At 42.5% G+C, this 23162-nt stretch overlaps 1 protein-coding gene across 1 annotated transcript; it reads left to right on the plus strand.

Annotated features, from left to right (window-relative positions):
- Positions 1 to 20606, plus strand: WHAMM (WASP homolog associated with actin, golgi membranes and microtubules). The gene is made up of 10 exons (XM_065412195.1): positions 1 to 615; positions 5238 to 5411; positions 6807 to 6957; positions 7573 to 7742; positions 9878 to 10043; positions 11405 to 11592; positions 13551 to 13637; positions 13727 to 13822; positions 16318 to 16777; positions 19894 to 20606. Exons 1-10 carry the CDS (start codon positions 16 to 18, stop codon positions 20187 to 20189), a joined length of 2388 nt encoding a protein of 795 aa, XP_065268267.1. The 5' UTR covers positions 1 to 15; the 3' UTR covers positions 20190 to 20606.
- The last annotated feature ends 2556 nt before the right edge of the window (positions 20607 to 23162 follow it).

Genomic DNA, 23162 nt, shown 5'->3' on the forward strand with positions numbered 1-23162 from the left:
GCCCCGGGCTGGGCCATGGAGGCCGAGCCGCAGCCCGACAGCCTGGAGGGCTGGGTGGCCATCCGGGAGAACGCGTTCGCCGAGCCCGAGCCGCACAAACTGCGCTTCCTCGTGGGCTGGAACGAGATCGAGAGCAAGTTCGCGGTGACCTGCCACAACCGCACCCTGCAGGAGCAGCAGCGCGGGGCGGCCGGCCCGGCAGCCGGGGAAGGGGGCGAGGAGACGCCGGCACCCGAGCAGCAGCAGAGCTGGGCCGGCCTGTTCTCGGCGCAGGCCCTGCTGGGCGTGCACCGGCAGCTGGCGGCGCTGAGCGAGCGGCTGGAGCCCTGCTTCCCCCAGCTGCCCCCAGTGCTGCCCGGCCAGAGCAGCGGCAGCCTGTGGACGCTGCTCTTCCCCAGCGGGCCGATGCTGGAGGAGGCCGAGCTGGAGGCGCTGTGCCGCGGGCTGGAGCGCTACCTGGGCTGGGCGTTGGAGCTGTGCGGCCGCAGGGTGGTGCTGGACTCGCTCTTCGCCCAAGACCAGGAGCAGGAGGCCGAGTACTTCGAGAACCTGCACGAGTTCCGCAGGAAGGCCCTGAAGGGGCACCTGGTCCGGGCCAAGGAGGCCCTGCGGAGGGTACAGGCCCCTGGGCTGGGTGTTTGGGAGTGGGGGCGATGGGACCCAGGTACCCTGAGGGGCTGGTGCTGAGACCTGCACAGGGCAGGTGCCCAAGGGGGTATGGAAATGTTCTCCGTGCCATCGGTATGGCACGTGCCCTTGGGGTGGTGGCACTTTGTGCTGAGTGCCCCTCCCAGCTCCGAAGGCGACAGCGTTACCATTAGTAACCCAGCCGTAGGCCCGCGGGTGAAGCCTGAACACAAGGGCAACCCAGACTCCTCCACAGGCCTTTGGTGAGGCCTCCAGTCCCTCCAGCCCAAAAGTGGTGGTTTTGGTAGGGTTAGTACAAGCCACTTCTACTCTGGGTTAGATGGACCTTTGGTCTGACCCAGTATTGGCCGTTCTTATGTTCACTTTCATTTGGATTTCAGGCTAAAATTTACCAGTAGCCAAAACTGCCATTTTGGGTGGAGAATGTGAAATTCGATGGCTTTTGCATGGACACCATGAAATAGAGCCATGTGCCCAGAAAGGGATTGAGTGATTTCAGCAATGCTTGGCAGGCTTAGCCTGATTTTGAACATAATTTTACACATCTCTAGACCAATATTCTAATGCACTACAGGGCTCTGAGCTCTACTTCTTTTTACATAGCACTTTGGGGCTGAAAGTGCTTTTACAAGTTGATATACAAACGGGTCACTTTTACCTCATTTCACAGGTTGTTTCACTGGAGACTAAAATACAGTAGCTGTCTCCATGAGGCAAGGATCATTAATACCACTGGTGGAACCTGTTCATGTGTCCTTTTGGGCTCTTAGTAGAATGTTATGTCTGCATGAATGGGTGATGTCACTATAAGAGCATCCGCTGAAGGAGATTCATGTATTTTTGATTAGTTCATATGACAGTGAAAGAACCACACGGTTCACAGTTCTTTTGGGGTGCCTCATTTGGACCCCAACCCTTCCAACTTGGACATAGTGTAAATTTACTCCTATCCCATAGCTCTATTGATTCAACCACACTCTCCTGAAGATGCCATTTTGCTAGGTTGTGCTTCGTCAGTCAATAGATACATTGTTTTAGTAGATCTTTAAATTATGGTGACTTCCTAACTGAATCAGTAATGCATCCTCTTCCATCCTGTCATCTAGTCTGATGCTAGAACAAAGTTTTGGAGTGTGTGCAAATATGTGGATGTGACACTGTGGAATAGTGGACCAGTGGTAAGCTTTGTGTTTACATGAGTAAACACTTGTATATCCCAAAATAGCTAAGCTACCAAGCTCGGTCGGGTATTCTGAATATGTCAGTCATTCTGAAGGCCATGTCTATAAGAATATGGAATGAAAGTGAGTTTCAAGTGTCCTATACAAAGTATTGTGCAAGATACTCAAAGCTTTATATTTTTTAAACATGCCTCAACTAAGAATATCCACCACCTGTGCCTATAGAATAATGTCTACCAAAAATAAGACACAAAATAATGTGAACTAATCACCCCATAATCTTAAAACTACGTACCCACCAAAAAGTCTGTGAACATCTAATGTATGTATAATAGCAACTGGTACATGCACGCAACTGAAGATTTTACAGTTTGTATCTAAGTGGCCTTGTGCCTGTGCCAAATATCTGATTTATGGATGCCGAAGTGTGAAATTTTGGCCTAGTTGGTGTATAAACTAATGGTGATACATGTTCTTATTTCTTATACGTATAAAAAACCTTCTGAAAAACTGCCAACTATGATTCATGAACAGACAATTAAAACCAAAAAAAAGATACTTATCTACTTCAAGGCACTATTATTGAAAGTCTGTTCCTTAGTATGTTAGGGTCACATCTATATTTTCAGCAGTGTTAAGAAATCACTTTTTAAAAAATGATTCCTAGTAACCTAGATGCAGATGGGATATAACTCTTAAAACAGCCTTTAAAAACAATTGTCAAGACTAATTATGCTGCATCCACACAACCATATTTGCAGTAACTAAATTCCACTTGCTAACAGCAATAAGATGTGGGGGGTTTTTTAGCACACTTACTATACTTTTTAGGTGGTTAAACAGTCTGCTTTTGGCCTCGTGTTTCACACAACCTGATCCATCATTGTTTATCTCCACAATAATCAATTTTTTTCCAGAATGACACACAATGTTGATGCATGCTCCTTACACAAGATGCTATTTACATTTTAATAAGTAAAAAGGACTGTAATTGGATCACCAGAATCAACCTATCCGCCTCCTTACCCAATTAAAACACAGCTGAGTCTTTCCGTTAAGTTGGAGTGAACACTGTATAAATCTGTGTTCCTGACCCATGCAACAACAGCCTTGGACTTTGGCAGGCCTTTAGCATGCTTTGGGAACATGATTAAACCATGGCTCAGTTCCACCTATACTGCAATCTGGGACAATAATTTAGCCATGTCAGGGGATGCCTTAAACAGCACTGTTGTCTCTAGTGGCCTTGCAACTGTGAGGTGGGTTGTTTATACACATTTTAGAGGTAAGGACGTTGAGGTTCTGTTATTTTCCCCCAGGTACCAAGGGACACCTAGTGCAGACCTATTGGGATCCAGGAAGTGGGCGGGCGAAGCCCGCCCACCTAGTGCAGAGCTATCAATAAAATTGGTCTTCTCCTGACTTGTCTTAAATACAAGATCATCCTTCTGGGCTTATAACCAAGTCCTTCCATTAATGGTGGTAGTGCCAGTGTAGATGGAACTAGAGGCAAGAGTAAATATATCCTGCTTCTATCTACTGCACCAATCAGAAGTGTAATACCTTCCTTTCCAGCGTACAATGGGCCCAACAAAGACACATGGAAATATATAGAAACGTCATCTATTTTTGTTCTAAAGTGGAGTTCCTGCAATTATAGCAATGCCAACTGAACCGTTAGAGCTAACAGTCCGCCAGACTTCTATTAAAAGAAAATTAGGTCTTATGCCTGGAGGGTTTTACAAAACTTAAGATGAATTAAAATGTTCTCATGCGTAGTCGTTAATATTCACTGATTATTTCCTCCCAATTATAAATGTTCACCAGCAGCGACATGAAACTCCATCTCCCCCACGTTGTATGGGAGAATCAGAAATGAAGCTAACCACTGTGCTTTCATTCCAACTTTGTTGTTCACTTGGCTTGGACAATGGAAAAAACAAATCATTAAATTGCTGCAAGTCGCGTGTGGGGGACCATCTTAGTTACAACAGCCTCGTGGGGCAGCCCTATGATCCCTAACGCTGCCTGGAATCTCAGCAGTACTGTGTTTCCTTGCCCCTAACATGGCCCTCCTGTGTCAGCACATGTGAGGTGTGCATTGGGGCAATTCTCTCCTATCTGAAACTGAGGCTTTTAGGGCCCTTTGAAGCCTCTCTACCCCTTTTACCCAGAATAAAGTAGCCAGAACAGGGTGAGGATTTTCACCTCTTTCAATAGCAACATGATCAGGTCCACATTTCCCATTTATTTTTCCTCCCTGCATAGAAGACTTCATTTCCCTGTCACATTCCTGAGTATCTCCTCTTTTTTCCTCCTTTCCACGCTTCGAGGCTTGGTATCATAACCAGCATCCTTCTAGGTAAGGATGATGGTTCCCTGTGGAGCCAGTCTCAGCTTAATTGGCACACAGACTGGGCTGTTGTCAGTTTCTCTCTCGCAACACACAAAATTGTTAAAAACTTTGGTGGTCTTTTGCCCAAACATCCTGAAATAAGAAAAATAAATGGTTACATTGTGTCATGCAAATGTAATGATTTTGTGACTAGCTACTAATATTCACTGATCTATTGGCATTCTATTAAATTTGCAACTTTGAAAAAAACATCATTTATATTGCAGTAGCACTTAAAGGCCTTAAATGAGACTGGGCTGCAGATTACAGACATGTTGGAAGAGGAAGTCCCTCCCCACAAGAATTAAAAATCAAAATACATATTATTGGCATAGTTAAGATTAAGTTAAAGGTTCAGACATGCCATTCTGATACTGCATCTTTAGGAATATAACTATAATATGCTCCAGAAGTTATCAGGAATAAAAACCTGTGTCTGAATTTCTATTTTTAAATGAAAGTTTGTATCTTTGTGTCTGGAGTCAGATCTCCGGATACAAAATCCACTTCTCGTTAGTAGGCTTTTAGTAGTCTTGGGGGAGGCGGGGAAGAATGAGATTTTAAGGAATACCTTCTTTGTCCTTCGTGTCCATGGTGTCTCATCTACTTACTGTGCAAGCCATCCATATTTATAATAGGCAATGACAAAATCATTGTGAACATTTAGAATTTTTTACAATAAAAAATAAAATGTCCTAGGCACCATTGTGTAGTCATTCTTCTAATGTAATGTTCAGCAATTAGTACCATTACGAGTTTGTCGTTGGTGATATTTCCTGCTGGGTGTAATTGCTGAATGCCTTGAGTACATCTCTTCTAAGTGGAAATCTTGACTATTTCATCTAATGATAAGTGACAGGTTCTTTCCACTCACATATGTCAAGGGTGACAATATATACACACACACAAAATGCAGGCTCAGAGCACCACTGTTATACCTCATTCTGTCCATTCTCCCGAGAAATGTGCACGTACTGCGGCTAATGCTAACTAACAAACCTTTTATCCATTAGGTTCTACAGAAGCATAAAAATGCTGACACAATGGTGGCTTTAATGAAGGTTTATGAAGAAGAAGATGAAGCTTATCAGGAATTAGTTACCATGGCAACACAATTCTACCAATATTTACTGCAGCCGTTTAGAGATATGCGAGAATTGGCAACATTATACAGACTGGAAATCCTGGTAGGTTTTTCTTTGAGAGATCAAACTCCCTGGCATGTGATATACTCCATCTGCCCCCTGTGCAATTTAGGCTCTGAACTACTCAAGTATGTCCAAGATTTATATTCACTGGCTTTATTCCCCAAGTTCATCAACTTGTGAGTAACACGATAAAAACCTGAAACGTTCAAAGTTAAAGCTGACTTGTTGTCAATAGCCTGTATAAGATCCATGTGGTAAAGGCTTGAATAGCATCTCATCCACTGGCTTCTGCTTAATGCTTAATGCTCTGTTTAGTTTCCTCCACTGTGGGTGTGGTGGTGTATTTTTTTTTTTTTTTTTTTAAAGCAAAAAAACCTTCAGTTCTGAGACATTTTTCCTGGTATTCTGAGTTTACAGGGACTTCAGCGACAAAAGAACACCTGTTGTATTAACTTTCAAAAGGACTTGTGCTCTTTATTCACTTTTGAAAATTCCAACTAATGTCAGTATTTTGTGTTTTTGTATCTGATGTACCCTGCAATTGTATTATACTTTGAAGGAAAGCAGTCATGCATTGCTTTGATTTTTCATTTTAATACAGTGTTAAAGAAGTGTTAAAATAATGTCTTAGGTGGAACGAACAGAAGCAAAGTAGTGCTGAGTTAAGGCTACAACATCATGATTAATTCACCATATTGGGCCTGCAAACTGAAAGTCTAAGATCAATGCACAAGGTGTTACAGTTTCCAATGTGTTGCTTTATTTATGGTGAGATAAGTGAAGACTGCAGTTAACGGACCAAACTCTGAAAAAAACAATTTGTTCTGTTTATGTTAAAATCTTAAATGGAATATTAGACTAGATTTCAATTGTTTTTAAAGTATTTTCAGGTTCTACACTCACCCTTTTCCCCTGCCAATTTTTGTGGATTTTACAAAAGCACTTTCCTGCCTCTTAAATCTTTCCATGTACCCTGTTGCTGTGTGAAAGATCCTCACAAACAGATAAGAGTGCAAAGTGCTTGTCAAATGCATGAAGTAAAACCTGTGAGAGAAAAAAATAGAGACTATCGCTGTAACTGAAATAGAACAGAATATATTTGAGTCACTCTTGGTCAAAAATTAAAATTTTCAGACAGAAGTAATTTTTTTTGAAGATGAAGGTTAACATTACTTTAAGAAATAAATTAATCCAATGTTTTTCTTACTAGCAATGCTTAAGCTATTGTTATAGAACAAAGGTGGCTCTTTGACAATGAGAACAAAAATAGGGTAGCTTCGATGAATGAGTAATGACTCACTTCACTACAGTAGATGTAGAGGTCACGACAGCCGTCATGGCCTGCCTTGGCATAATTTCCACTGTGTTGTACAGGCTGAGTTACAACACTGTCGTGATTGACGTTTGGTTGAAGAATAACATGTCTCTCTGTAGAAATCCTTACAGATTGGTAGGCTGGGCCCTAAAAGAATAGAAGCCTTGCAAAAACAAGCTGAAGACTGGACTGAGCAAGCGGAAGAAGCGGTGTGCTCCATTCAGGACATCACTGTGAGCTACTTCAAAGAAACTGTAACGGCACTGGCAGGTAATGAGGGAGAACTTACTGAAGAGTTGACTTTAAAGCACATATGCCCTAGTGTGGCTGAGCTGTGCTCAGTACAAGACAGCAGATAGGAAGAGAACACCCTTGAACCACTTTGCAGCCCCTCCCACCTGCAAATTCTGGGGCCAGCACAAGCCAGCGTCCAGCATAAGTAATAAAAGTGTCTGCATGATAACTTGCACCAGTTTGACTAAATTGGTCTAAACCTCACCATTGGTTAAAGCAGTAGACAGGGCCTGATATTTACAGCTGACAAGCTTCTCAACAAACACCTCATCTGACAAATATTTACTCTAATTTTTTTTTGGTGCAGACTATTAAGGATTTCACCCTGCTAATTAAATCAGAGGGTTTTTTAATGCTGTATTTAATCATGTGCATGGTGGAACTTGTGACCAAAACATTAGACCTTTATTTATAATACAATGATTTCAGCTTTTCTAGTCCTATAAATTCAAAACAGTCGATACATAAGTAATTCCCTCAAAATATTTAATACCATGCTGAGTTCATGCGCTCCACTTTCAGTAGGACCTGAAGAAAGTTATTAGTGCCACAGCATTTATGATGCTTTGTTGCAACCCTTTAATCTGGCAGCAATGCACAAACAGATGGAACAAGATCGGAAGAGATTTGGCCAAGCCACCTGGGCGTCTGCTTCTCCAAGACTAGAAAACCTGAAGTATATGTTAGCAAAAGAGACTCTTCAGCACATGAGAGCGAGAGAACTGTGTCTGAATCACAAGAGAACTGACATCCGGAAAAATGTAAGACCCTAGCAAAGAGTGACTTGAATTCTTTTCTGTTACCCCAATGTAAGGACCTCATCCAAAGCCCATTGTAGTCAGTGGGAGTTTTTCAGGGTCAAAAGGCCCATTTCCGCTCAGTGGTGAAGTGCTATGCTGAATGGTAGAACTGTCTAAAAAATTTGTGATGAAAAATTTCTTTGTTTAAAAAAAATAAAAACCAAACCAACCAGGGTTGCCTCAAACAATTTTGTGGGGGGAACCTCCCCCTCCCCTGACTTATTTGATTAATTTTTAGTTTTTTTTTTTTTTTTTTTAATTTGAAACAAAAAAGGCTCACCTCCCCCTTTTGATATTTTCAAAACTTCTTGTTTTGAAATTGTGGAGAAATGCACACTTTCTCCCTTTTTTTTATTACTACTCCCCCACCAAGTGTGCATGGGATAGGGGAAGAGGCGTGCTTAGAAAAAAGTTACAAATTAAAGTGTTGTTTTTACCTTTTTAAAAGAACTTTCACTTTTCAATGTTAACACTGAGAAGTGAGGTATTTTCAGAGAGGAATAACTTACAATAATTCGGGATATATTAATAGCACTGAATCAGAAATGGGAAATTTTGTGCCTTGAATAATATAAAAATTCAAAATGATACAGTCTCTAACTACTACTACAATTCTCTGATTTTTATTTTATTTTCCAAGTGTAATATACTACACTGTCTCTAGTTGTTCTTAAGACCAGTGCATTTGTGTTTTATAAAAGGTCCTTTATAATAGATTTCTGCATAGTGGAGAACTGTTGTTAGCATTATTACAGGGGGGGGGAATTATGAATGGCACAATATTCTATTAATTTAAAAAAATATTTGTGATGCAGAGTCATGCATACCGGGTGGTATTTTTATTGGATAGAGCTTTTCATCAGTAAAATCCACAACAGACCACTGGAAATAATTAACTACTATTGTATTATCTCTGATCAGTGTGTGGAGCACTAATTCATAGCACTTGTTTGGCCATTTTTGTTGTATTTCATTTTGAAATAACACAGACTTTGGGTTTCAGTCCTTGATCTTGATTCTGTCTTGTAAAATCAAATGCTGCACATGCATGTCCAAACAAGCAATGTGACACAGGCCCTTGTGACTGGAGATTATGTACAGACCTTTAAAATTCAAAGCTTTGTTTTTTAAGGACCTGATCGTAAGACTCACCTTGACTTTGATATGTTTTGCAGGAGGCCCTAAGAGATTTTTTTCTTTAAATGAATGGTTAACAGGAACTCCTGGTTAATGAGGTTCTATCTAACCCCTTTGTTTCTGCTTCAGAAAACCAACCATGTCTGTCTAAAGCATTTGTTGTGTCCATCACTCTGGCAGCTAAGCATGTGTCATTGTGGTCAGAATTTTCGCAGGTGACTGTGCCCAGTCATGTCCCCTAGATCTACACACAGAGCAGCTGTGTTTAGTAGGCATTGGAGTTAAAGAAGGAACTTGTGATGTCATCATTTCTCTAGCTCTCCAGTTGCCATAGAGAGTTGTCCTGGGAAGACACGATTTTAATTACTAATGGAGATAAACAGTTTTTTCCCCCAGCTTGTTTTAGGTGGGTGGGATTTTTTGATGTATGTAATAAGATTCCAGGATTGTCACTGTGTCCCTCTGAAACCTAAAACGTCTGTTGAATCAGTGTGAAGCAATGGAAACGGCTACAAGCATGGCTAAGAGCTCTTTTAGTTCAGACTATCCCAGATTTAATCACCACTGGGATTTGTGGTTTGTTACTGTCCAATTTTTAAGTTCTCAGCCATTTTCAACTTTCTTTTACACACAATTTGACAAATTCTACCCATGCAACAGCACGGGTTTTCAGCTATTAGTTTATTTATATATTGCACACCGTTCTTTCAGGTGGTCTTCATTCATTCATAAATAAGTGCCAAAAAAAGGGCCCAGAGCTATGTCTCATGTCTCCCTTTTGCTGGCCACCTTTAGAAACAACCATCTGTTCTCAGTTGAAATGACTAAGTAGTCAGTCTGTTGTTTTTACTCCTGCTGTTTCCATCTGAGTTGTATAAAGCTAACCTTGGAGTGTGTCTCTGTGTGTATTTTCTCCCTGATTCTTTGTTTTTTTTCCCCTCTTGTTCGGAAACGTGCAGATGGAAAACCTTGATGAACAAGAGGAGAATATAGCTCTAGTAGAGAAGCTGGAAATAGAGTATTATGAAACCCAACTGGAATTGTATGATGTACAATTTGAGATACTTAAACATGAAGAAATGCTGCTTATTACACAGCTGGACACTTTAAGGAGACAGATAAAAGGTAAGAAAGAAAATCATCATTTAAAGAAAAGCAGAAAGCCAAACGTTCTAACACAGAGGTGCACACATCCTATAAAAAAGTAAATCACACCTACTTGGCTCTTGATGCCAAGGGAGCATTACTGGATTTTAGGGCATAGGGCAGGGGTCGCAGGCTGGAAGATTCTGTTGTGGGTGGGTCAGCTTTTGTGGCCTGCATCATGCGGGAGGTCAGACTAGATGACCATATTGGTCCCTTCTGACCTTAGAGTCTATGAGTCTATGAGATTTTCTTGGTGCTGAAGCAACTTTTGTTTTGTTGCCTTACTAAGCAAATTTGGTAATACTTTTTGATAAATACACATGAAGGGCCACACACACAAAAAGTTGGGGGGAGGGATAGCTCAGTGGTTTGAGCATTGGCCTGCTAAACTCAGAGTTCAATCCTTGAGGGGGCCATTTAGGGATCTGGGGCAAAAATCTGTCTGGGGGTTGGTCCTGCTTTGAGCAGGGAGTTGGACTAGATGACCTCTTGAAGTCCCTTCCAACCCTGAGATTCTATGATTGGCAACTTACCTTCTTAACTGTCTCTGTGATATGTGTGTGCATCTCTTTTGCACATATAAAACAAGTAACTGAATGTGCATGTGTGTCTCTGGTCCTACAATTACCTGATTTGTGCGTACAAACTGATGTGCCTGTGACACAATTAAGGAGACCCAATTAACAATTGGGTCCTAATATTGAAAGTGTCGAACTGCAGCAGAATTACGGTAAAGCTGCAAAACACACAATATTAAAACCAAAAAGAAGTGATAATAATTTGATGCTTCTGAAGTACTGATGTGTTCTTGTTGTTTTTCTAAACTACTGTATATATTTGACACACAATGTTAGACATTTCTCATGTTCATACCAATCCATGTTAAGTATTCTCCATTATTTGTAAGTACAGCGTCCAGTGAAACAATGTTGTCCATTGTTGTTTAATAGTAGAATAAACTGCTTAGTATTTGTCTCATGACGCTTGTTAGTTTGCCACGAGACTCCAATCGGTGAATGAAAAGTTATACATGTTATCCTAAAAAAGAAGACGTTTAAAATAGGAAACTAAGTGATGGCAAGAGTGGAAGCATAAGCTTGATCCTGCAAACATGAGTAACTTTACTCACGGGAGTCAAGTGACGTGTGTGCGTAAGTGTTTGCAGGATGAAGCTGAATATATGTAAGAGTAATCCGCTTTGTTTAAAATTGTTCTGTCTAACAAATTACCTATTGGCTTCAATGGCTTTTAAGGTGTCATTAGCTCTCGAAGTGTTTAAACATTTAAGGAACTCTGGAGTCCTCTCTTCTTTTTTTTTTAAATGCCGACTGCCTTTCTAGAGAAACAGGATGAAGTTGTTTACTATGATACCTGTGAAAATCCTGAGGAGCTCCAGGTCATTGAGCAGACAGTGGGACAACATTGTGCTTGCTCATCAGAAATCACTAAGCTGAGGCTGAAGACTCAGCGGCTGGAGGCTAAACGTGGGACTATCTGTGCGAGACGAGCCTACCTCAGGAACAAAAAAGTAAATGTGCTCCTGGAGCTGTGCAGTTTCTTTAGCTCATGCCACAAATCCTGCTTGCTGAGGAATAGATGGAAAACAATGAGGGAAGCTTTGGGAGGAGCATACAGGACAGTACGTGACTAGGTACTGGTCCTTGTCAGGAGGAGGGGGTTTGAGACAGCTTCATGCTCCACTGATCCTGGGTCAGCTCTGGGACAGTCTCCCATGATACATTAGAGTTGCTCTAACTTACACTGGCTGCCGCTGACCCCAAGGGATTGATAGACGCCTGGGGTTACTAGAGTGCAGTGAAGTCCCGGCCAGATCCCTTGCCAGCAGATGGAAGGAGTATGGGCTAAGAGCAGTAACACTGGCTCTGTGCCACCAGAGGATCCACCTACATGGGGGAGAATCTTCCCTTGGCTGGCTGTGCCAGATTTAGGGCTGTTTGTTCCCTAGCCGTATGGCAGAAAGCAGCTGAAGGGCAGGAGAGAATCTGGCCCAGACTGTAGAAGGCTGCAGGTACAAACAACAAATGCAGTGCCATGGTTCCTTCTTTACCTTTGAGGGCGATGGTCATTCGGAAGGGCGTTGCTGCTGCAAATCTGTCCAGCCTTTTCATTTCGGTGGGTTTTTTGTTCACTCACTGTTTCGTATTTGTGTTAGCTGCAGTGAGAGCAGCACAGTGGAAAGACAATGAGATCACAATTGGCCCTGGCAGCCCATCCCTTGCTGGGATGCATTTGGTTCGTTTACACCCATGTAACCACACCGAACTAAATTCAGAAAACAGAGTTTGGCCTATCTGTCCAGCTTCTTACCCCCCCTCTAGACTAAGGGCACGTCTTCACTACCCGCCGGATCGGCGGGTAGCAATCGGTCTATCGGGGATCGACTTACCGCGTCTAGTGAAGACGCGATAAAATCGATCCCTGATGGCTCTACCGTCGACTCCGGAAATCCACCGCGGCAAGAGGCGGTAGCGGAGTTGACGGCGGCGCGGCAGCGGTCGACTTGCCGCCGTCCTCACAGCCAGGTAAGTCGACCTAAAATACGCCACTTCAGCTACGCTATTCACGTAGCTGAAGTTGCGTATCTTAGGTCGACCCCCCGCTGTAGTGTAGACCTAGCCTGAGCTTTCCTAGAAGAGCTAGAAGAATCTCATTGGAGATACATCTGGAGAACAGTCAGTCATTCTGTCTCTTGTGACCACTTCCTTGGCAGAGAACGTATTTTGCTTCTGTTTTCATTCACTTAATTGCTCTCTTTCTGTTGTTTAACATTGAAGCCAAACCCCAGCTGATTTGTGAATGCTAACCGACCGCATGGATAAAATCCTCCATGTGGACAGTGACAAATAAATGACTGAATGGGGACTCGGGCAGAAAATAATGAACCTGTGTCTTCTCTGACCTGTTCCTGTTGAAGAGTATTGTACTGTTAAACGTTCCCCGTGCTATATGTGCATGATTCATCTGTAATTTTATATATAAAGAAATATTGGGAGGAGGGGCATCAAGTGGAGGGGAATAGACGGAGTTTCCATGTAACTTATAGTGCCCACTTTCTTTCCTGTATCTCCACCATCCTTCTGGCTGAGGCCAGGTGGGTACATTCCTTCAGTGCTTGTCAGTGCTGTTTTTGAATGGATTGCAGGGGAGAGAAACAATGTAAGCTGTCCCCTCCCATGAAAGGCTGAACATGCTTCCTCTGTAGCATTCCTAAGCCCAGTCTGCCAGCCTAGAGTAGTGAAAGACTAAGACCCTGATCCAAAGTCCACTGAAGTCAGTGCAAAGATTCCTACAGACTTCCATTCTTAGGGCCTGATGCATTGTCTCTTGAACTTGGGACTCGTACATGGCAGGACAAGGCAAGGCCCTATGTAATGGACCTTGCAACTGCTTTAATGGCACAGATTTCACACACGCACTTTTAAAGTGAACTGACTAAGGTTTGCATGCATTATGCCGTTCCATCAGGATCAGTGCGAAGAGAGCCACCGGTATAGACTACAGCAGGCACAGGAAAACACAAAACGCTTCCATCAGCATCACAGCATCCAGCTAGTGAGTACCAAAAAGGAACATTTCTTGCAGAGACTGTGTAGCTGCACGTTTGCATGCACGCACGTTGACTTGCTTGTCTTTAAATGCAGAAAAGAGACAAGGTGAAAGAGGAAGAGAAGAAGAAAAAAGCTTGGATAAGCCAGGAACGCCAGAAAACACTGGAGAGGCTAAAAACATTCAAAGAGGCAAGTACTGTAAATAATGTACTAACATTTTAAAAAGAGATGTATGACTATGAAGATGCCATGTAAGTAATAGGATTAATGTGAGTGGAGAGGGGAGGGAAAGAGTCCTTCCACTTAAATATTGTTTAGTCACTAGTCCTTTACAACATTCTTTAAATATCATTGAGACGCTTTTGGAACATTACTGTGGACTCTAGTACTTTACCCCAGAAAGGGTCAGAATAGTATTGCAGTGGCTTTTGCTTACTATGAACAGAATTTAAGGCAACAGCTTTTCCTTTCCTCCTCCCACCCCCTAAGAAAACCTCCACAATCACTTATCTGCATCTTTGCTTAAGGAATAGCCTTATTTTCCTTAATTATCTTCAGGTGCTTGATATATGGGGAGGGTTAAGCTGCCCTCAGGACGCATGTGTCATTCCCACACATGCCAATGGGCATTTGGCAGCCGGAGTGGAGACCTGATCCTTAGTGAAGACAGTAAAGTTGATACAGTTGTGGAGAATTCAGGTGTTCAGCAAAGAAGAAATGTGGCACTTATGCATCTCAATATTTGGTTTTCATGTTCTGCTGCGCACATATGCCTGATTTGTGTGTATGCACTGGGCACACAAAAGTGGGCATGTGAGTTTGAAAATCTGGACCAAAATGTCTTGCGTATCTTGTGATGGTAACCACAATTGACGTAGGACACGTCTGAAGCTATAAATGTTTGCTATTACCTATACCTCTATTCCATTCAATGACTAGTATGCAGAAGCACAGTAAACTGTTTTAAGACTGAGTTGTATTTTCAGGACTTCTAAACCCCTGGTTTTCAGTGTTTAAATGGACAGTTTGAGAGAAGAACATGTCTATAGGATAGTAGTGGATGGTTTTTAGCATTTCTGACCATTGAATTCTGAGTGAAATCATTAAGAATTAATCCATCATAATCCATGCTGAGTGAGGTGAAGAATAAAACGTATACATATATATGTACACACACACATTCTTGCAGTTAAGAGTGAATTAAGGTACATCTCACTTTGTTGGGTTTTTTGTTTTGTTTTTACTTAAGAAAACTATTCAGTAGAGTTTTCCTTTTTTTATAAGAACCTGAAATCTCATCTTCTCACCCTCCAGATGGAACCATGTCACATTGTTACCCTTTTCACTAGTTTGCCTCTGGTTACATAAACCTAGCAAAGAGAAGATAGTCCTACCCATTTTGCAAATCAAATTGTTTAATTAGAATATGTGGAGCATATTCCTTTCCGCCACTTGTGGGAGGCTAGGCTGGAAATCAGGCTCTTGTGTCTAAATTTACGTCTCACTCCTTTTAAAACTGTAAGCACGTCTGCTTATTTTTACAGGAAAGACAAAACCTCTTGTTTGTGACACCCACATTAGTTTCCATAGCAAGGACTTTTGCTATCAAAGTGGTTATTTTAGTCCACTTGTATAAGTTAGCACCAGGTTGAGAGAGGAGGGCCAGAGGACCTGTGACAAGCACTAGTGTTGTAAAGCAGTGGCTCTCAACCTTTCCAGAGTACTGTACCCCTTTCAGGAGTCTGATTTGTCTTGCGTACCCCCAAGATACACCTCACTTAAAAACTACTTGCTCACACAATCAGACATAAAAATACAAAGGTGTCACAGTACACTATTACTGAAAAATGGCTGACTTTCTCATTTTTACCATGCAATTATCAAATCAATTGGAATATAAATATTGAACTTACATTTCAGTGTATAGCAGGGGTTGGCAACCTTTGGCATGCAGCTCGCCAGGGTGAGCACCCTGGCGGGCCGGGCTGGTTTGTTTACCTGCTGCATCCGCAGGTTCGGCCGATCGCGGCTCCCACTGGCCACGGTTCGCCGCTCCAGGTAAATGGGAGCGGTGGGAAGTGGCGCGGGCCGAGGGATGTGCTGGCTGCTGCTTCCCACCATCCCCATTGGCCTGGGACAGCGAACCGTGGCCAGTGGGAGCCGCGATCGGCCGAACCTGCGGACGCGGCAGGTAAACAAACCAGCCAAAGGTTGCCGACCCCTGGTGTATAGTATATAGAGCAGTATAAACAAGTCATTCTCTGGATGAAATTTTAGTTTGTACTGACTTCACTAGTGCTTTTTATGTAGCCTGTTGTAAAACTAGGCAAATATCTAAATGACTTGAGTACTCCCTGGAAGACCTCTGCGTACCCCTAGAGGTACGTGTACCTCTGGTTGAGAACCACAGTTGTAAAGGGACACAACATCATTAAGTCAAGAGAGGAGACGCACCCTGACGGTGGTCCCGTCTCCCAAGGCTTCCCATCTCAATTGCAACAATGTTTGTTGTTTAATCACCTCCCTGCTTTATCCCAAAGTGTGACAAATCAAAAAACAAGGTGTTCCTCTTGCATGGCTTGTGTGTCTGGTATTGGCTCCAGTATGCAGTCTTTTCCTTGGCATATATTGTTTTTACCAATACGATGGGGATGTTAACTCTTGGCTTCTCATTTTCTTTGCAGAAGTGTCCAGCTGAGTTTGTGCTAAAAACATCTCGGTCGCAGCCTCGCAGCCCCAAGCAGCCGCAAGGTATTTCCCGTCAGACTCCAGCGCTGTCCCCTCAGCCTGTATCAATAACTAGTCCATCCCCAAAGCAGCTGAAAAGCACTCGGCCAGCACAAGCCAGAGGTGTAAAAGCAGCATGTGGGAATACCCCAGCAGACATCCCTGTCCAGATTTTTGTTCCTGCTAATGACCCAAAGCCACAGAAGCATAATGAGGGGCTGATTATGCCACCACCTATACCACTTCCTCCTCCTCCTCCTCCACCACCACCACTGCCAGTCTGCCAGCCTCTGCCCTTAAAGACACCAGTGACAACCAAAGATCAGCTGCTTCCCCTCAACAGCGAAGGCTCTACAGAAAGTGCTGCAACACGGAGACTAGATGACTCATCCAAAAGATCTGTAAATAATTATACAGGTAAATACACAAATGCTGACTGATCTTTTCCTCCTCCTTTGGTATTATGACCTCTTGCCCACCCTCTTGAAGTAACGAGTATTGTGGCAGGAAGCAGAGGTTCTCCACAGCTACTCTCTCTGCTGTGGGCTAGGAAAATCTTCAATAATTCTGCTCCAAGAGACAAGGGCCATTAGCATTGACCTCTCAATGAACCAGCTGTCAATATATGCGTTTCTCCTGCACTTGTCCACACAGGCCAAGATTTTCAGCAGTGACTAGTGATTTTGAGGCATCTCAAAGGGACCTGACTTTCAGAGGATGGGTGATCAGCGCTTTCTGGAAATCACTGTCAAAAGTTGGGCCCCCAAGATCACTGGTTACTTGAAAATGATGTTGGCTTTAGTCTCTGCTAGAATGACAGGTCCGCTCTCGCTTCCCGTGCCAGAGGTGTAACTATTAAGAGCTTTTAAAAATTAATGTAAACAATTCTTATTGCCAGTTCTGCAGTTCAGATATAATGATCCAAATTCAGCACCTGCGCCTGCCTTTCTTATGAACCCAACTCCCATTGACGTCTGGGGAGTGGTTCTGGATGTACAGTGGCACTTCTAGCATCGTACGTTGGGCAGAACCCTTTTCTCCCGAACAAACTCTTGCCATAATCTTAGGAGAAGGGATGTGTGTGTTAAGATTCGTGACATACTCAGGCAGACTGCAGCATTGGGCAGCTTTGTGCTCCTAGTAATCCTGCACTTTAATGTTGACTGTTTATGCAATGTGAATGTTTACTGTACTCTGATGTTACCCAAACTCTGAGCTTATGGGGTTCCATGTTTGTGTGACCAGATGAGATTTGCTTGGCTTCCAAGTAAAAGTTACTGTAAGTGGTTCTGTACAAACTCCGCTCAGGGTCTGAAAGTCAAGTTGTTTGTTTTTTCTAGATCATTCATTGGTCACAGGAAAAGTTCCTGCAGCCAAGTTCTGCTCTGTGTGACACCATTGTCCCCCTTGATGGGGTTGCACAGGTGTGACCAAAGGCTGACTTTTGCCATTGGAACTTAACTAACAGTTTTTACATATGTATGAGAACAGAACTCAGCAAACCTCCCATAACTGTGTTGGCCACTTCTTGCGAACAGGCTTACCAAAGTAAGTAGATATGATATTCTGAGTACTCCCAGGGGACAGATGTAAGTAGGAAGACAGCAATTCTACAATGACGCTTTACAGAGCGGCACTGCACTGCGAGTGAAGCGATTCCTTAAATGTGGTGCACACCTTTCCTTTTTCAAAATATTCACAATACATCTGTCCAACCATTGTAATCACTCAGTTCACCACAGGCAGGACTGCCTGTAAAGTGTCTTCAGTTCTTCCAAGGTGCTGTGAAAAGTAGTTTTAGCTGCAGGTCCATAGACCAGTAGAGTAAGACTTCAATCGGTAAGGTCATGGGATAAATGCTGCCCATGGATGCATGCATGTGGCTGTAGTTGGCATCAAGAATTGTGTGCAAGAGCAGAATTTTTATCTTTTTCTAAAGGAACTGCTTTGCTAAAATTCATTCACAATAACAATAATATGCTACTATTTTTGCATAACCAAAGCCTTGGGTTTTCCAGCTTTAACCACTCAGAACTATATGTTCTGATACTTCCAAAAATGAAAATTCAGAAAAGTTGTAGCTTTGAAGTTTAATCTTGTATTTCTTTAAAGAAAAAAGCCAGGATTTTAATTGCTGTAATAGTATCCAAATGAACACCAGGGCATTCTGATAAGGTCGCACTAAAATATCCCGTAGCAACTTGTTTATGAAGCTCCACTTAGCTATTCAAAACCTTTGCATGTAAAATACGCTTGCACAGATGCTTAATATGGAAGGCTTTCATACAATATATTCAGATTTTGGAAGAGTACAGTATTCTGATAGATTTGTATGCAGCACACATGATATTTGGACTCGCACAAATTAGCTCTAAAATATTATCGTACTTTCCTTTTAAAATGCTAACACTTAAGTGAGCACCTGTTTTAACATTATCCGTCTAAAAGGCCTTTGTAATCAGGCAGTGTGTCTTCAGCTGCAGACTTAGTTTAAATTTGACTTAGAAAGGTGTATACTAAGTGAAATTAGTTTTTGCTGAGTCCTTACCTGGCATCTGCAGTTCAGTGTCCCAGAGGACTGCACAGAGTTCAGTATTGTATTACATTCTCAGTACAGTGTGTAAAGTATTAGTCACACAGCCTTCATTGTAGTGCACATGAAGATGGACTCCCGACTGTGAGCAGCTCAGCAGAGGGCTTGGGCCTATTGATGTACGGAGACTGCCTCTTTTGAGTACTAGACAAGGTGACCTCCTCCTTGCTGATTGAGTCTGAGGTCATCAACAAAGAGTCCAACAAAAGAAGAGAAACATGAGCTGATGCCAGAGTACTAAGAAAACAGAAGAGAAGCATGTAGCCAGAAACTTGCACAGTGTGATTCTTAAGTTCAGAAACTAACAGCATTTAAACCATGTTTTCACTCAGATCTGAGTTATTTTCAAAATTAACACACAAAAGATCCCCCTGCTTGCTTAGAACCTGATCCAACTCCCACTGGGTCAATGGTGATACTCCCACGGCCTTCACAAGTGCAGGAGGATCTAGCCCTTATGCTGTAACCTTCATCTCTCTTTTTTTTTTTTTTTTTAATCTTCCTTGAGGAAAAACACAATTGACCGTCACAGCAGGCATCTAAGCAAACAGGGGGAAAGCTAGATTGGTTCTAATACAGAATGTGTGCTAGCTTTTTTGTGTTCAGCAATATTATTTTTAAAACATGTAGACATGTAAAACTGTAATGAAAAATGTGTCCTCCTTTGTGTATAATTACTTCTCAGGCACAGCACACGAGCTTGTGTACTGATGAAGGGGGCTGGATTCTGAACTCAAGAGCTTTAGCTGCCCAATTCCAAACATTGTGAGTGACATGGTTGAAGCCCATGACAATCTATGCCAGGACTGACAGTACTTTTTCCTTGAATCTCTGCTAGAGAAAAAAGAAAATAATGTAAACACTCTTACAGGGTTTCATATCCCACACTCTAGCTATTTTTGTCCTTCTGAGAATAATAATTTGATTTGATCTGTCATAGGATCCATGGATGAAGTTTTGGCTTCTTTAAGACGTGGTGAAGTTCTTCTTCGTAAAGTGGAACAGCCCAGTTTGTCACCTTCAAATGCCTCTGTAAAAGACAGCATCCTCTCTGCTATACGGCAAGGAGTTAAGCTAAGGAAAGTGAATCAAGATCTCAAGAAAGATATCAGTAAAGGATCCGACAGTGAACTGGAGAGAAGCATAAAGGCAGCCATCCAGAGAATTAAAAAAGTGTCTGCTGACTCTGAAGAGGATGAAAATAGCGATCACAATAATGGAGAATGGGACAGTTAACCGATTTAGAGCAAGAGATGTATTGACTGGAACGTTGTGTCTTCATCAGTTTGCACACTTGAGAAGCTGAGTTCTGTCTTTGGAAAAATGAATGCATGTGTGTGCACAGGAGAACTAATCCCGTGATAGTTCAAAAGCTCCTGTATATTATTTTAAACAGTCCTGTTGATTCTTTGCAGAGATTAAGTGTTTTTTGTTGATACAGACAAAGCATAGATTTAAAATATATTCTCATGGCTTAACAAGAGATTCCAGCTCACTCAGGCAGACTGAGAGTTCTTCAGTGTAGCTACAGGGAGCTTAATCCAGGAACATAATCTTCACATTACTTTGTGGTGCTGACTACTGCATAGTCAATAAGAGAGCTTACCACAACCTTTTTTTTAATAATAAAAATTAACAGAAAATCTACTTCAGACTCAAAAAAAAAAAAAAAAAAAAATCCTGGCATTGAAAAGGCAAAAACAAATTCAGAGAGATCATTTTAAAGCAGTTTGAAATTCTTCACATTGTTATCTCCAGAGCCTGTTTTCCTTGAACTCTATGTTGTCCATAATACAGATTATTCTCAACATTTGTGAATAAGGGCCTTGCTACTGATTAGTAAATAACAATTTACCATGACATTGTAAGGCCTGCACTAGAGAAGAGCTCCGTACTCATGGTTAAGGCTGTGAGTCTATCATGGAAGTCACAGATTCCGTGACTTTCTGGGACCTCTGTGACTTCTGCAGCGGCATGTGCAGCTGGCCTTGGGGCCATCTAAGCAACTCGGGCAGCCCCCGGGCCAGCCGCACCGACCGCTGCTGGGGCATTCTTGGGCCACCATGCCCCTCCTCTCCCAGCAGCAGCAGGAGTGTGTTGGAGGGGGCTCCCGGCTGAGGCAGGGGGTTGGGGTGCGGAGTGGGTGAGGGCTCTGGGTGGCGCTTTCCTCGGAGGGGGACTCCCCGAAAGTGGCTGGCATGTCCAGCTCCTAGGTGGAGGCTCGACCAGGTGGCTGCACGCGCTGCCTACGCCCATAGGCGCTGCCCCTGCAGCTCCCATTGGCAGTGGTTCCCAGCCAATGGGAGCTGCAGAGCAGGCGCTCAGGGTGGGGACAGCGCGCTGAGCCCCCCGGCCGTGCCTCTGCCTTGGCTCCGCAGGGACGTGCCGGCTGCTTCCGGGACCTGAGCGGAGCCGGGTAGGGAGTCTGCCAGCCTCTCCCCCCCAGCACCCAAGTTTTAGTCAGGGGTATATAGTACAAGTCATGGACAGGTCACGGGCTGTGAATTTTTGTTTACTGCCAGTGACCTGTCCATGACTTTTACTAAAAATACCCGTGACTAAAACGTAGCCTTACTCATGGTTGTAAAGAGGAATGTTGGATATTGAAATAAGCACTACTGTATTAAATTACTGAAAATTTGTTTCAGTGATGAGCTAAGAAAATAATGTGCTTTCAAACTTACATGATTGTGTTTCTTTTTAATGTTTAAGGTGTTTTGAAGCAAAATGTTTTTAATACTCCAGCAGTCACAGTGAATTGTTGGCATAGGAGAGGATGCCAAAATATTTTATGTACTGCATTTTCTGGGATCCAGAAGTGTAATACAGTGCTGTTGCAGTTCTGTGTGGGGAAAATGAGACTTTTTATATCTGTGCTTATAATTTTATAGTAGTTGATACAGCCTTATAATAAGTGGCAAGTATTTACATTATGCCTGGAACCCAACTATTAAAAAAATACAACTAAACTATATTTATAGACCTTATTTTATCGTGGGTTGATGATGATATGTACAAATGAATCAAGTTTTGTTCTTGTGGCTTATATTGGCCCTTGATTAAAAACAAAACCTTACACTACAGATGAGATGTCGTTTATTCTCATTTTTAAAACTTTCAATAGTTTGGTGTAAGTTACTGATTCCTTATTTCCTTCAATGCAAAGCTTTAAGCCTGGTGCCTCAAAAATCTTGACAAGTGCCTTTTTTGTAGTAAGTGGCAACCTTACAGTGATTGTGTTCTGCCACAATAAGTACAGCTAAATGCCCTTGCATTCTCAAAGATTTTTGTGTTGTAATTTGGCAGCAAATGTGGAAGGATGGTAGCCTTAACTCCTTGTTCTTCTGCCATGCAGATCGGTGATGTAGCTCTAAACAAGAGCTACCAGACACCACATAATGGAAGCTGTTGATGATTCAGCAAGGCAAAACAAATGGAAGAGCGGTGAAGAGTAGGGGAGTGGGAGCTTAAACAAGGATGTTGAGGGGGGAGAAGTTTGAAGTTTCACAAATCTCTTGCATTTTTCAAAAAGTTCTTAGACTCTAGGTGGTTTTTGAAAAACAGCTTATAAAATTCTTTCCCTTTTTTTAATAAAGTTAAAAGCATTTGAATTCTATCCCATTATGCCCTAGAAGGTTCTAAATGTGGGTTCCCTTTCTTCTTTGATAGAAGATTTGTTAAGGTCTGAAGTCTTGGTACCTTTATACAGCCAATGTCTGGAGCCTTCTTGTGGCTGTGGGTGGTGGGTACATTTTCATCAGGGCTGAGGCATCATGCGACTGCAAGAGAGGCTGGCTTTGTGAAATCTAGGCCTGTATATACTATGCAGCAAACTATAGCAGCTTGGGACAGGGGGAGGGAAAACTGTACTAAAGGTAACTGCTAATGGCTCTTCAGCTGATGAAAATATTGGCATGTCACATGTCTGCAGATGAGTTGATTTTTTTTTAAATTATTATTATGGCAGACAAAAAGGTACCAGCTTCAGCTTAATTTGTTGTTTTTGAACAAAGAATATCAGAGGCATTGTTAGGAGCAACAGAATCTCCCCACTCTGGAGAGGTTCTTTCACCAAAACAACTCACTCACACACTTTGGGTCATAGATTTAGCTGGTGTGAACTGATGTAACGCCACTTGATTTCAATAGTGCTGCTGAGGATCTGGTCCTTTGCTTTTCTTATTAATCTAACAACTGTGAAAGTTACTC

Source organism: Emys orbicularis, chromosome 10 (genome assembly GCF_028017835.1).
Source record: "Emys orbicularis isolate rEmyOrb1 chromosome 10, rEmyOrb1.hap1, whole genome shotgun sequence".
NCBI classification, from domain to species: Eukaryota; Metazoa; Chordata; order Testudines; family Emydidae; genus Emys; species Emys orbicularis.

Coding starts and splice junctions, on each gene's coding strand:
- WHAMM (XM_065412195.1), top strand. CDS start 16: ATGGAGGCCGAGCCGCAGCCCGACAGCCTGGAGGGCTGGGTGGCCATC. Junction 10,044..11,404: donor TTTAAGGAGACAGATAAAAG/GTAAGAAAGAAA, acceptor CTGCCTTTCTAG/AGAAACAGGATGAAGTTGTT. Junction 13,638..13,726: donor AGCATCACAGCATCCAGCTA/GTGAGTACCAAA, acceptor CTTTAAATGCAG/AAAAGAGACAAGGTGAAAGA.